This window comes from Giraffa tippelskirchi, chromosome 9, assembly GCF_054371585.1.
Source record: "Giraffa tippelskirchi isolate mGirTip1 chromosome 9, T2T-mGirTip1v1.2.pri, whole genome shotgun sequence".
NCBI lineage: Eukaryota > Metazoa > Chordata > Mammalia > Artiodactyla > Giraffidae > Giraffa > Giraffa tippelskirchi.
In genome coordinates, this window is record NC_137283.1 from 146928776 (window position 1) to 146942109 (window position 13334).

Here is a 13334-nt window from a genome sequence, read left to right on the forward strand (position 1 = left end):
ACTCTAGTATTCTTGCCTGGAGAATTCCATGGACAGAGGAGCCTGGCAGTCTACAGTCCATGGGATTGCAAAGAGTCAGACACGGCTGAGCGGCTAACTTATAGCAATCTACAAAAAACCTGCTCTTTACGGTTTCTAACTTTTAATTTTGCTCTTTAATCTTAGATTTCCTTTGGAAAAATAAATAAATTATTGCTTTTCATAGAAATATAAAGGTTATTAAGTATATCCAAAGTATCAGTCAATAGAGCAAGTAAGACTTTCCTATTAATATATTTAAATGTCAGAACAAACCTTATTTTTTATCCTGAAGAAACAAAGTGCTTATTTTGCAGCTTAGACACTCCTGGCACATCTTTCTTCAATACGAAACATAGCTGTTTATGGTCAGATTCCATATTATCATAACTGGCTGTGTGGGGAAGAAATAAAAAAGAATCTCCAGTTTGTAGCATTTATTGGTTTACTTGAAGTATGTATCACCACTGTTGATAATTTTAGTCTATGAAGATAGTTTTCAGCAGAGAAATGCTAAGAGTCCATATTGAGAAGCCAATATAGGGTCTTACACAACTCAAAATTTATGCTATGTCACTAGTGTTGTTTACTTCAGCTAACATTTTATTTTAAATCAAGACTTTCTCAATGAGGGAAGCATTGCACTGATTTGCATTCTCTCCCAAGGGACATAACTTAGGTAAGTACTTCCAAATGTTTTCCTGATGCTGACAGTTTCAGCATCAGAACATACCTTTATATAAAGCATAAACTGTCAACCACATTTGTGGATAAAACAATTCTTCATAATTTTATAAAATTTCGAGCTACTTGTACTTCTCAGCCATAAAGCTGAAAGAGAATTTAAATCAGAGCAGAGATTTCTTTCTTCTAATTTTTATCATTTTCAAATCACACATATACTAAAAGAACTGCCACAAAAAAACAATATTTGCACATTCATCAACTTACAGTGAAAGAATGCTTTGCCACTTTTATTTATTCAGGGAGTTAGTTTTCCACATCATTAGGCAGTTTGGGAAATCATGGAGCTATGATGGTATCAGAAAGTAGACCTTGAATTACCTTCTTTACCAGAGTCATTGAACATTTCTAAGCAAATGCAGTCATTAACTAATGTCTTATCAACTATATACATATTTAACTTTTCAGTTCAGTTCAGTCGCTCAGTCGTGTCCGACTCTTTGTGACCCCATGAACTGCAGCACGCCAGGCCTCCCTGTCCATCACCAACTCTCGGAGTTTACCCAAACCCATGTCCATTGAGTCGGTGATGCCATCCAACCATCTCATCCTCTGTCATCCCCTTCTTCTCCTGCCCTCAATCTTTCCCAGCATCAGGGTCTTTTCAAATGAGTCAGCTCTTCACATCAGGAGGCCAAAGTATTGAAATTTCAGCTTCAACATCAGTCCTTCCAATGAACTCTCAGGACTGATTTCCTTTAGGATGGACTGGTTGGATCTCCTTGCAGTCCAAGGGACTCTCAAGAGTCTTCTCCAACACCACAGTTCAAAAGCATCAATTCTTCGGCTCTCAGCTTTCTTTATACTCCAACTCTCATATCCATACATGACCACTGGAAAAACCAAATCTTTGACTAGATGGACCTTTGTCAGCAAAGTAACGTCTCTGCTTTTTAATATAATGTAATTAGGCTGTGTGTGCATGTGTGTGTGCATGTCTATGTTTGTTTCTACAGTTTTTGTCTGGGAATTCTAGAAACAAAGAATCTTCACAAGTAACAACCTTTCTAAAACAAATCTAATCATGCCACATTCCTGCTGAAAATCTGAGTAGTTTCTCATCATCCTAAATGAAATCCAAAACCCTTAACAAAGATGTTAAGGTTCTTCTAGATCTCATCCTTGCTTGTCCTATCTTTCCTTACCTTGTACACTCTAAACTGAAAGCCTCACTGTTGTTTGACAGTTTTGTTGCCTCTTTAGCTGGTCCCTCTTCCAGTCTTCCCTTTTACCTGTGCAACTTCAACTCATCCTTTAGGTCTCATCCTAGATGTTATTTCCCCTTGGGTAACATCTCCCTTGGCAAGACCCCTTTGCTCCTTCTCTGTGCTTCTGCAGCCTATCTTCTTTTTCTTTCAGTGGTTGCAACTCTATGGCTATTGTGTATTTAGTGGCCAGACTACCCACCCCTATAATTACCCTAATGGCAGGGGCCTTGCCTCTACTTTCGAGCAATGTTATCTGCAGCAATCAGTAAAATGCTGAACTCATTCAAGACTCTCAGTGAATGAATATTGAATGAATAAAGCCAGTCTCAGTTATTATTGAAAATGCTGTCATTACCTCCAAAATATTTCTCATAATTGACATCACTTGACTTAAATTACATTACCCTATTTTTCTTCAACCTTTGTAAATATAGTTAAGCATTGTAATTTATGGAATGTTGTGCCTGTCTACATGTGTTTCTGAAATTATTATTTTTATTATGCTTTTCTTCTTTCCCTGGTTATAGGATAATCTTTGGATTATTTTTAAAGAATTATAGTTTTATTATCGGGTACACACAATCACTTGAATTCATTACACAAATCAAGTTGCTTTACTCTCAAGACTGTAATTATTTTAATTGAATGTAAATAGGAGTTTCTAGAATGTTTTTGTATGGCTTTTAAAATGAATACTATTGCATTTTTTTACTGTCAGTTTGCTTATTAAATTATTTTAACTGATATAATACAAAAGTAACAATTCTACAGCTCCTATCAAGCTGGAATAGGTAGAATCAAAAATAATATTCTCTTATTAATATCAGAATTTATCGAGTAGAAGGAATCTTATTATAAGTTTGGACTGTGAAATTTCGCAGAACTAGAACAATGCTTTTGTGAGAAGAGAACAAACTTGTGAAAGGTTTGCTGTTTAAAAATGTTGAGAAGTGTGGAAAATAAGGAGTCTTGTATATTTGTGAGGAATACTCAAGACATGTAGGTTCCCATTAAATGTTCACCCTGTTCATTCACAGTTCCATTTCCAGACCCCAGATAGAAAATGAAGTCAAAATTGGGAAATGGAGCAGCAGAAGCTACTAGAGGTTGTGAATGTGCCTCATAAGAGTTCAGCAGTGCCTGAGGATAATCAGCAATCAGCACAGCAGGATTCACTCCAGACACCTGAGGTTGAGCAGATGCCCACAGGACATCTGTGGCCAAGCAATATCTAACATCACCACCACCACCCTACTACCACCATCACCCTACTACCACCATCACCACCACCACCACCACCACCACCATCATCAACACCACCATCATCACCACTACTACCATCACCACCACCACCCTACCACCACCATCACCGCCCTACCACCACCACCACCATCACCACTACCACCACCACCACCATCATCACCACTACTACCATCACCACCACCACCCTACCACCATCATCACCACCACCACCACCATCACCACTACCACTGCCACCCTACCACCATCACCACCACCATCACCACTACCACCACCACCCTACCACCATCACCACCACCATCACCACTACCACCAGCCTACCACCACCACCCCCACCACCCTACCACCATCATCACCACTACTACCATCACCACCACCACCCTACCACCATCATCACCACCACCACCACCATCACCACCATCACCACTACCACTACCACCCTACCACCATCACCATTACCACCAGGCTACCACCACCATCACCACCCTATCACCATCACCACTACCACCACCATCCTACCACCATCACCCTACCACCCTACCACCACCACCCTACCACCACCACCCTACCATCACCACCACCACCCTACTACCACCACCACCACCACCACCACCACCACCATCATCACCACCATCATCACCACTACTACCATCATCACCATCACCCTACCACACCACTCTATCACCAGCCTACCACCACCAACAAGGAGAGAAAAATCTATAATAGGCATCAGGAGAGCTGCTGGCTAGCTGCTTTCAAGTGTGCTTCACAGAGAATTCACCAAAACAATATCCCCATCAAAAATCCCAATACTACACCTAAACAATGAAAATTTTTCAAAAGTCTCTGTAAATATATTTAAGTGGTATACAGAAGAAATGTTTAAAATATGTACAAACAAGGAGTTGCTTTAAGGATGTTCTTCTGCGACTTTTTATTTGTTAGTATTCCCTTACATCTTACATGTGATAGATTAAAGACCTCATACAAAACTTTAGCAATTAACACTTCAAAGGATATTCACCAATTAATCTTAGTTTGAATATTTTCTCTATCATGTTTTGGTTGTCCTTGATTTTATGATCTCTTGGATCTAACGCCAGCTCTAATTTCCAGAAGGGGGTCATCTATAGGGAGTGGGAAAGGGCTTTGTCCAGTGGCAAAGGGGATGTAGGGATTTCTCCACTAAACCCCTTGAAGTTTCCCCAACTTCAGGTTGTCTGTATTCATATACAAATGTTTCCTCTTATGAAGTCCTTCTCTGTATTAGTGTACAAAAGGTCAGGAGGTCACACTTTCTTTGCTTCCAGCACCGACACATGCTATTTGCTTTTACAAACTTAAGGTTTATTTTTAAAGAATGCAAATAAACATTAGAGAAGGCTCATTTCATTTCATACTTTTAAAAAGTGTGGGTTTCTTGTTTGGACTATACGCATGCGTAAAAGTCTAACATAATATTAAAACTTAAGAGAAACAGATTTCATCCCTAAGCTTAACATCAAAAAAAGTAATTATTTCCTTCAAGTAATAAGTCATCTTGATTTTAAATGCAGACTCATAGGCAGTATTTCTTCAAAGGCTAAACTGGTTTTACTTTTACCCTCCTTTTCAGTATGACATGAGCAATAGCTCTCATCTTCAAACTGCTATAGGTGTAGTTATGATATAAATGTGAATAAATCTAAATAATTAAACTAGTTAAAACCTTTCTAACTAGAGGATATGGAAAGATAAGAGTGGACCTTTTTTTCTCTTTTAACCTATTTGATTGGCAATCATTTTCCGAGGATTTGTTCCCCAAAATACTCAGGTCATTTACCACCAGGAGCAGAGCTAAATGATCTCATTAAATAATAGTTTTACAATACCTTGAGGACCTCTTGTAGTCCTCAGGCTAACAATTCCTAGGATGGAATTTTGCCCATATCCTCATCTCTTGCTAATGTCTCTCTATGCTCCAGTGAACGGACCCTAAATTCTTTGAATGAGTCTTGGTCTTTCCTGTGTGCTGCATAATCTTTCAGGAACTTTCTTAACCAAGCCTTCTTCCCATCTGGACCTGACTAATGCCTACTCATCCTTTAGGTCTCAGCTCAGACATCACTTTCTCAGGAAAGCCATCCCTTATCATCTCTTCATCCACACTCACATACACACCAGACTAATTGGGCCCTGAAGCCCCTCCTTCTCCAACTACTGGTCACTTCTCCTTCTTTACCTCCATAGTATTTGCAAGTCTTGTTTAACATCTGTTTTCCCCAAGTCTGTAACACTAGGGAGGAAGAGAATAGCATTTCTCATTCTCAACTGAATCCTGAGCAGAGCAGAACATCTGGTACATAGAGGGTGCTAAGTAAATGTGGAAGGAAAGAAAAGAGGGAAGGAGGGAGGAAGGGAGAAAGGGGAGAAAGAGAAAAGAAAGATCCATGCAAAATATTGCAATGTGTATTTTAGTGGATTTATGAGATGCATATAGACATTCTCTGGTCTAGCTAGACTATACCTTACTTCAAAATTCCTTTAGTTCTGAATCGTGTTAAGTCAACCCTTGATACAACCCTTCTACAACCCTTGATCTGTTGAAAATGCAGCTCCTATGTGGTTTACTGGTAAGATTCTGGAATAAAATTATACTAATTAGCTCAGCTAAGTGGAGGACACCTCAGGTATTAAGGAGAAGAGTGAGCTACAGCCTGTCATATGTGTTTGACCCAAAACTTTCTCTGGCAAAGACTAAATGTTTGTGTTCCAGAAACTGCAGGGCACCACTCAGTGGGTAGAGGAATATACCCACTCCTTGACCAAGACACCCTTAATGTTCCTCAAAGCTTGACTAGACTTTAGATACATTTCTTCCTGACTTTGAGCCCTTTAAGGATCCTTTTCTCAGAGCTTTTACTTTCAAAATCATGCCAGTGTCAATTCTTTCTCTGTCCCTTTGAAATGTAAAATTTATCCCAACCTCTGGCTAGTTTTACAACAGAGAAATTTTTTCTCAGTGACCTAGGATCCATCCCTTTGAAATGTGATTATTAAGAGTGATGTTGTTGTCGTTGTTCCATTGCACAGTTGTGTCCGACTCTTTACAATCCCATGGACTGCAGCATACCAGGCTTCCCTGTCCTTCACCATCTCCAGAGTTTGCTCAACTCATGATACCATCCAACCATCTCATCCTCTGTCATCCCCTTCTCCTTTTGCCTTCCATCTTTCCCAGCGTCAGGGTCTTTTCTGGTGAGTAGGCTCTTTGCATCAGGTGGCCAAAGTATTAGAGTTTCAGCTTCAGCATCAGTCCTTCCAATGTATACTCAGGGTTGATATCCTTTAGGATTGACTGGTTTGATCTCCTTGCAGTCCAAGGGACTCTCAAGAGTCTTCTCCAACACCACAGTTTGAAAGCATCAATTCTTGGGCATTCAGCCTTCTTTATAGTCCAACTCTCACATCCATACATGACTATTGGCAAAACCATAGCTTTGACCAGATGAAACTTTGTTGGCAAAATAATGTCTCTGCTTTTTAATATGCTTCAGGTTTGTCATAGCTTTGCTTCCAAGGAGCAAGTGTCCTTAATTTCATGGCTGCAGTCACCATCTGCAGTGATTTTGGAGCCGAAGAAAATAAAATCTGTCACTGTTTCCAGTTTCCCCATCTATTTTCCTTGAAATGATGGGACCGGATACCATGATCTTCGTTTTTTGAATGTTGACTTTTAAGCCAACTTTTTCACTCTCCTCTTTCACTTGTCATCAAGAGGCTCCTCAGCTCCTCTTCGCTTTCTGCCATAAGAGTGGTGTCATCTGCATATCTGAGGTTATTGATATTTCTCCCAGCAATCTTGATTCCAGCTTGTGCTTCATCCTGCCTGGCATTTTGCATGCTGTACTCTGCATAGTAGTTAAGCAGGGTGATTATATACAGCCTTGATGAGCTCCTTTCCCAGTATGGAACCAGACTATTGTTCTATGTCCAGTTCTAATTGTTGCTCCTTGACCTGCATAAGGGGGCAGGTCAGGTGATCTTATATTCCCATCTCTTTGAGAATTTTCCACAGTTCGTTGTGATCCACATAGTCAAAGGCTTTAGCATAGTCAATGAAGCAGAAGTAGATGTTTTTCTGGAATTCTCTTGCTTTTTTGATGATCCAACAGATGTTGGCAATTTGACCTCTGGTCCCTCTGCCTTTTCCAAATCCAGCTTGCATATCTGGAAGTTTTCAGTTCACATACTATTGAAGGCTAAGTTGAAGGATTTTGAACATTACCTTGCTAGCATATGAAATGAGTGCAATTGTACAGTAGTTTGAACATTCTTTGGCATTGCCCTTCTTTGGGATTGAAATGAAAACTGACCTTTTCCAGTTATTAAGAGTGCTATTAAGAGTGATCAGCTCACTCCAGTATTCTTGCCTGGAAAATCCCATGGATGGAGGAGCCTGGTAGGCTACAGTCCATGGGGTTGCAAAGAGTCGGACATGACTGAGCGACTTCACTTCACATTAAGAGTGATAGCAGACCCCTATCTCAGTTTCTGTGGAAAGATGGGAGCCTAATTTAGATAAGTGACAGTTATCAAATGTAAATTATTTAATCACATTGGCCAAGCTCCACTCTGAGTCCTCCAACACTTCCTCTCTAACTCGTGTGTGTGTGTGTGTGTGTGCGCACGCGCGCGCGCGCGTGCACTCAGTCATGTTTAACTCTTTGCAACCCCATGGACTGTAGCCAACCAGGCTCGTCTGTTCATGGAATTTTCCAGGCAAGAATACTGGAGTGGGTTGCCATTTCCTTCTCCAGGGGATCATCCCAACCCAGGGTTCGAAGCCACATCTCTTGTGTCTCCTGTATTGAAAGCAGATTATTGACCACTGAGCCACCAGGGAAGTCTCATACTCACGCTTAAAAACCCTTCCAGGTTGTGTTTCAGTAGAACTGAGTTCAGCAGTTTTGGCCTATTGAGATAGTATTTTATATACTGTTCTTTGCCTGTTTAAGTCTATCTAATGCATTTTTTCCTTTGACCCGTTCTTGGGACGGGATCACAGCCACTCACATCAGGTTTGATCTGGCTCATATGTACACTTGAGTTAAACTGGAGGAACATCAATCATGGGAGATGTGAATGTTCTAGAAAATGAATAAACTTTAAAGATTTGAACCTACGGATGAAGTGTCAGTGAACTCTCATTTAGTAAGCAGGAAGATTATTTTTATTTTACGGAGTTAGATCGTTTTCTCTTAATGCTGCTAATTTGAAATAGCATTTGGAAAAAAAGTATCTGATCACTTCTAAGAGATGCAAATTTGAACAATATCCAGGAGCAAAATCTGTGGTTGTCATGTTTCTGAGCTAAATCAATTTTCTACTACATATAATGTAATTCATTTAATGGTCTTGATTGCAACCTTGAAACCTTACCTCTTTTCGAGACCTGAGTACCTGGGTTTTATTTTCTCCTGGTTTGAAGAGCAACCGAGAAGCTTTGTGATCTAGTTGTAAACAGCAATGTGCTTTGGAGTCAGACTGCCTGAACCCATATCTGGGATTCACCAGGACTTCAGCTATTTGCTGAATATCTGACTCAGTAAAAGTGAGTAGCACAGAATCTGATGACTAGTACATGCTCAATGGTTAGTTCTTGTGATTGTTACTGTCATCATCTTCATCATCACTTTCAATATTGTGAAAAACAAACAAGATATGATGATTCTACAGTTTTACACTCTCCACAAAAAAGTGATCGATGGATAACAATATTGGCTTAAACAAACTTTCAGTCTTGCTGAACTGCTTCTTTCATGCATAACTCAGAGCTCTATTTGTGAGACTTTTGTCTTTCTCTCTCCCCACCCCAATCCCCAATTTTTTTAGTGATGGATGGGCAGACAGAGATGAAGTCATTGAAGGTTATGAGGTGGAAGCCAACGGGGGAATCACGATAAAGCTGCAGTCTCCAGAGGTCAGGTCATTTGATGATTATTTCCTGAAACTGAGGCTGGACACTAATACAAGGAATCCCTGGTTCCCTGAGTTCTGGCAACATCGGTTCCAGTGCCGCCTACCAGGACACATTCTGGAAAACCCCAACTTTAAAAGAATCTGCACAGGTAACTCATCTTCACAAAATCACAGCTCAAATTTTGGTCATTTCCTCCAGTTTGTTCAATGAATGTAGAAGGTGCCAAGGCTGGAGCTACAAAGACTAAACTTCCAATTTAATTTATAAAATGGCTAGAACAAGGAGGAAGTGTATGTTCCCCCAAGGATTCATGTTTCTATATTCTGGAGACATGGAGACTGCTTTGGTCTCTGGTGGAACAAGTTATAAGAAATAACAAATAAAGGAAAAGCAAACTAAGAATTCAAGTATTTAGTATTCAGGCCAGAGGAAAGAGATTTATTGTATACATGCTTAGGAGATGTTAACCACAGACATCAGTAAGCAGCACTGGTTTGATCTCTTTTTCTTCTTTATGACTTTGTTTTGATATGAAAGCCAAAAGAAGATAAGATGCCACCCAGGGTCACATCACCAACATGGGTATTTATGTGCACAGGTGACCAAAAAATAGTACTTTCCTCTTTTTCATGTGAAAAAGTCTATAATTTCATCTTGGTAATTATTTAAGAATACGGCTAATTACACAAATTATTTGTAGAATTAATAATGTTCATATTTTGATATTAGAAAATCATTTAATGATGGTTCTCAGTGGGTCTGATACCCCTCCCTCCCATGCACTGACCACTAGAGGATGCTCAAGAAGGGCAGTGCATTGTTAAGATCTTTCAGAGCTTGATGAACTCCATAGCATGTCTCCCTTCTCCCTGCCCCCAGGAAGTACCAGAGAACTAAAGACTATCTATGACAAAATTTGGATTGTAGCACAGTGATGGGACATGGGCTGAAAAGATTTTATTTAGAAATGTCTAGAACCTCACTCTGTATGACAGTCTCTAGGTTCATCCACGTCTCTACAAGTGACCCAATTTCATTGGGAAAAACAAATATCATATATTAACGCATATATGTGAAATCTAGAAAGATGATACAGACGAACGTATTTGCAGGGCAAGAATAGAAACATAGATGTAGAAAATGGGCATGTGGACATGGTTTGAGTGGGAAAGGGGGTGGGATAAATTGGGAGATTGAAATTAACATATATATGCTACCATGAGTAAGATAGATAGCTAGTGGGAAAGCTGCTGTATAGCTCAGTGTTCTGTGGTGACTTAGATGGGTAGGATGGGAGGGGCGGGAGGGAGGTCCAAGAGACAGGATTATGTATACATATAGATGATTCACTTCCTTGTACAATACAAACTAACACAATGTTGTGAAGCAAATATACCCCAATTTAAAAAAAAATTCAGTGCACCAGCTGCAGTGGTTAAGACTCCAGGCTTTCAGTACATCTAGTGCAGGAAGCACAGGTTCAATCCCTGGTCCATGAACTAAGATCCCACATGTCGTGTGGTGCAGCCAAAAAGACTTGAGAGAGCTATGCAAACACCTGGGAAGGGCATTGCAAGCAGAGGAAATAGCAAATAAATAGAGGCACTGGAATGCCTGGTTTAGAGGGAGAACAGTCTGGAATTCAGGCAGCCAGAGCCAGTGAGTTCCTGGAATAACAGGAGGTCAGTAGGAGAGGCACATGGGGAAACAGTCCTGCAGGACTTCACTGTGCCTTGTGAAAACTTTGGCTTTGTTCTGAGTGTGATAGGAAGCCCCTGGGAAGTCTGAGCACAGTAGAGATGGGATCAGTCTTACTTTTTCTGAACAGAATTACTTGCTTCAGTTTTTCAGTTTTGACAAAAGGGAAGCAGAACAGTGAGGAGGTTGCTATAATACTGCCGGTGAGAGTGTGGTGGATTGGGCCATGGTTGTGGCGAGCAAGATGGAGAGAGGTGATTGATTCTGAGGCTCTTTTGAATGAGAGCTAAGGGCATTTGCTGACAGAATTGTGAAGAATGACTGGTCTGAGCAACTGAAAAGATAGTGTCACTGTTGACTGAGATGAGGAAGAATCCAGGAAAAGTAGGTTTTAAGGATCAGGAGATAAATTTCAGATGAGTTAAGTTTGAGAGCCTATTAGTGATACAACTATATATGTCACTGTGATATTTTGTTTCATTAGTAAAGTTCAGAATATTACTTTTTAAACATGTGTGGATGTCTTTATTTAGGGATTCCCAGGGAAATATCTTGTGACCTAAGCTTTTGAAACAAACGTTAGAATTCTGCAGCCGTGTACAATAATACTTTGGGTTTTCATTTGTCATATTACATGCAAATATCGAGGTTAATATCTAAACTTGGTTAACATTCATAGCAGGAACAAAATGGTACATACGTGAATTGTTCTCATATTATGTTTGACTTGCAAAGCCTTTTTTAAGAGCTTCTTATATGATTACAAAAGTTAATAAATATGCTTTTATTTGGATTTCATTCTGGAGTCAAGTTTAGCACATATTTCCCTTTGTTCTTAGTTGTAAGGATGACAAAGGGCTTATTTAACTTTTTTACTTGGAAATAATTCATAAAAGTTTTCATCTTTTCTTCTGCAAAAATCCCAGACTTTTATCTTTAGTAGTGTTTATCTATATCTTTGTATTTACACAGTCATGTAAACTAACTCTTCAGTTTTAATCTCCTGACTTCAATTTTATTGCAGAGCAACATCAAATTTCACTTCATGTAACATTCTTATCTACTTGATATTCTTAAATATCAAATGAATTGCATAGTCTTCTAATGAATATGCAGGCATACTTATGAAAATTAATGTAAAGAAGTAGAAGTAACCTTTCCATACTATTCATAGCTACACTTTCTGTCATTTATTTTTACCACTTCTAATTGGGTCATTTTGATGTTTTGGAAAGTTTTGATATTGAAGTTAGTTTCCATAGAAACTTTATTAGTTTCATTTCAGATATCACTATTTAAATAAAGAGTTTACATGCGCTGGATTGTCAGTTTGAATATTAAGGGTCCTGAACTGAGGCTGAATAATTTGGGAATCACTGTAGCTAATTAAAAAGTACTTCATGCAAGGGCTACGTCACTGCTTAATTACTTGAGTATATCAAGGGATTGGAGATGTGTTGGAAAAGCACTAACTGAAACATCGAAGTTTAATTTCTAAAAAATTAATCATTGCAAGGACAGTGGAAAAAGTAGGTACAAAGCAAATCAACATCACTGTCTTCCAGTAAGTGTCTTAGTTGCCTGCAGCATTTGTGTGTTGTTGGCAGTGACAGTGCTTTATCATTCCTGATAAGAAGTTCCAAAACGATTCCATGGAAGCTGAGAGAACACTTGGAAGTTAAACCATTGGGTCCAACACAGGTTCAGTCGGCCATTGGAGGACCTCACTTAACCTCTGAGTCTAAACTTCTACAACTGGAACATGGTAACAATTTCGACTTCACACAGGTGTGAGAACTGAATGGAATAATGCAAGTGAGATACTTTGCAACTTGTAAATCATTACATAAATGTAACGAGTTATCATTACTGTCATGTCTTACCATATGACAAATAAGATATGGCATGGGTCATTTCATTAATATATACAGTTTTTGAAATTACAAATTTAATATAACTATGTTACAAGCTATGTAAACTAGAAAAAACAAGCACACAACCCTTAATCAATTACTCATACACAGTTGCAATGTATATATAGGATTGGCCCAGAAGTTCATTCAGGTTTTTCTGCAAATGAACTTCTGGGCCAATCCAATATTTTCTTTTGTTTACTTTGTTCTATGTAGGCTTTTATGCTTTTATCTGATTACCAAAGCAGTACATACTACTATGCTTAGTATAGGCAAATTGACAATATACAAAAGCATAATAAACGTGAAAAGCATTAAAAATTTGCTTTTATATAGCCATTGTTAATTACTGTTAAATCTGTGATGTATTTCTACTAAATACACTTAAATTTTTGTTATATATTGCTTTTAAAAATGAAGGCAAACTTTAAAAAAATGACAAAGTTCTCTTTGTCATTAAATTCTTTCATTTGTAATGGTTATATAACATTCTGAAAACAAATGAGCTATAATTTATTTAAAATCATTTCT

The 13334-nt window shown here is 38.8% G+C and overlaps 1 protein-coding gene across 1 annotated transcript in view; it reads left to right on the forward strand.

The window, feature by feature from the left end:
- GRM1 (glutamate metabotropic receptor 1) overlaps positions 1-13334 on the forward strand; it is a 447850-nt gene that overhangs the window by 326880 nt on the left and 107636 nt on the right. The window contains exon 8 of the mRNA XM_081529880.1: positions 9105-9340. Within this exon, the coding sequence (XP_081386006.1) occupies positions 9105-9340 (236 nt within the window). The remainder of the gene's footprint in view (positions 1-9104; positions 9341-13334) is intronic.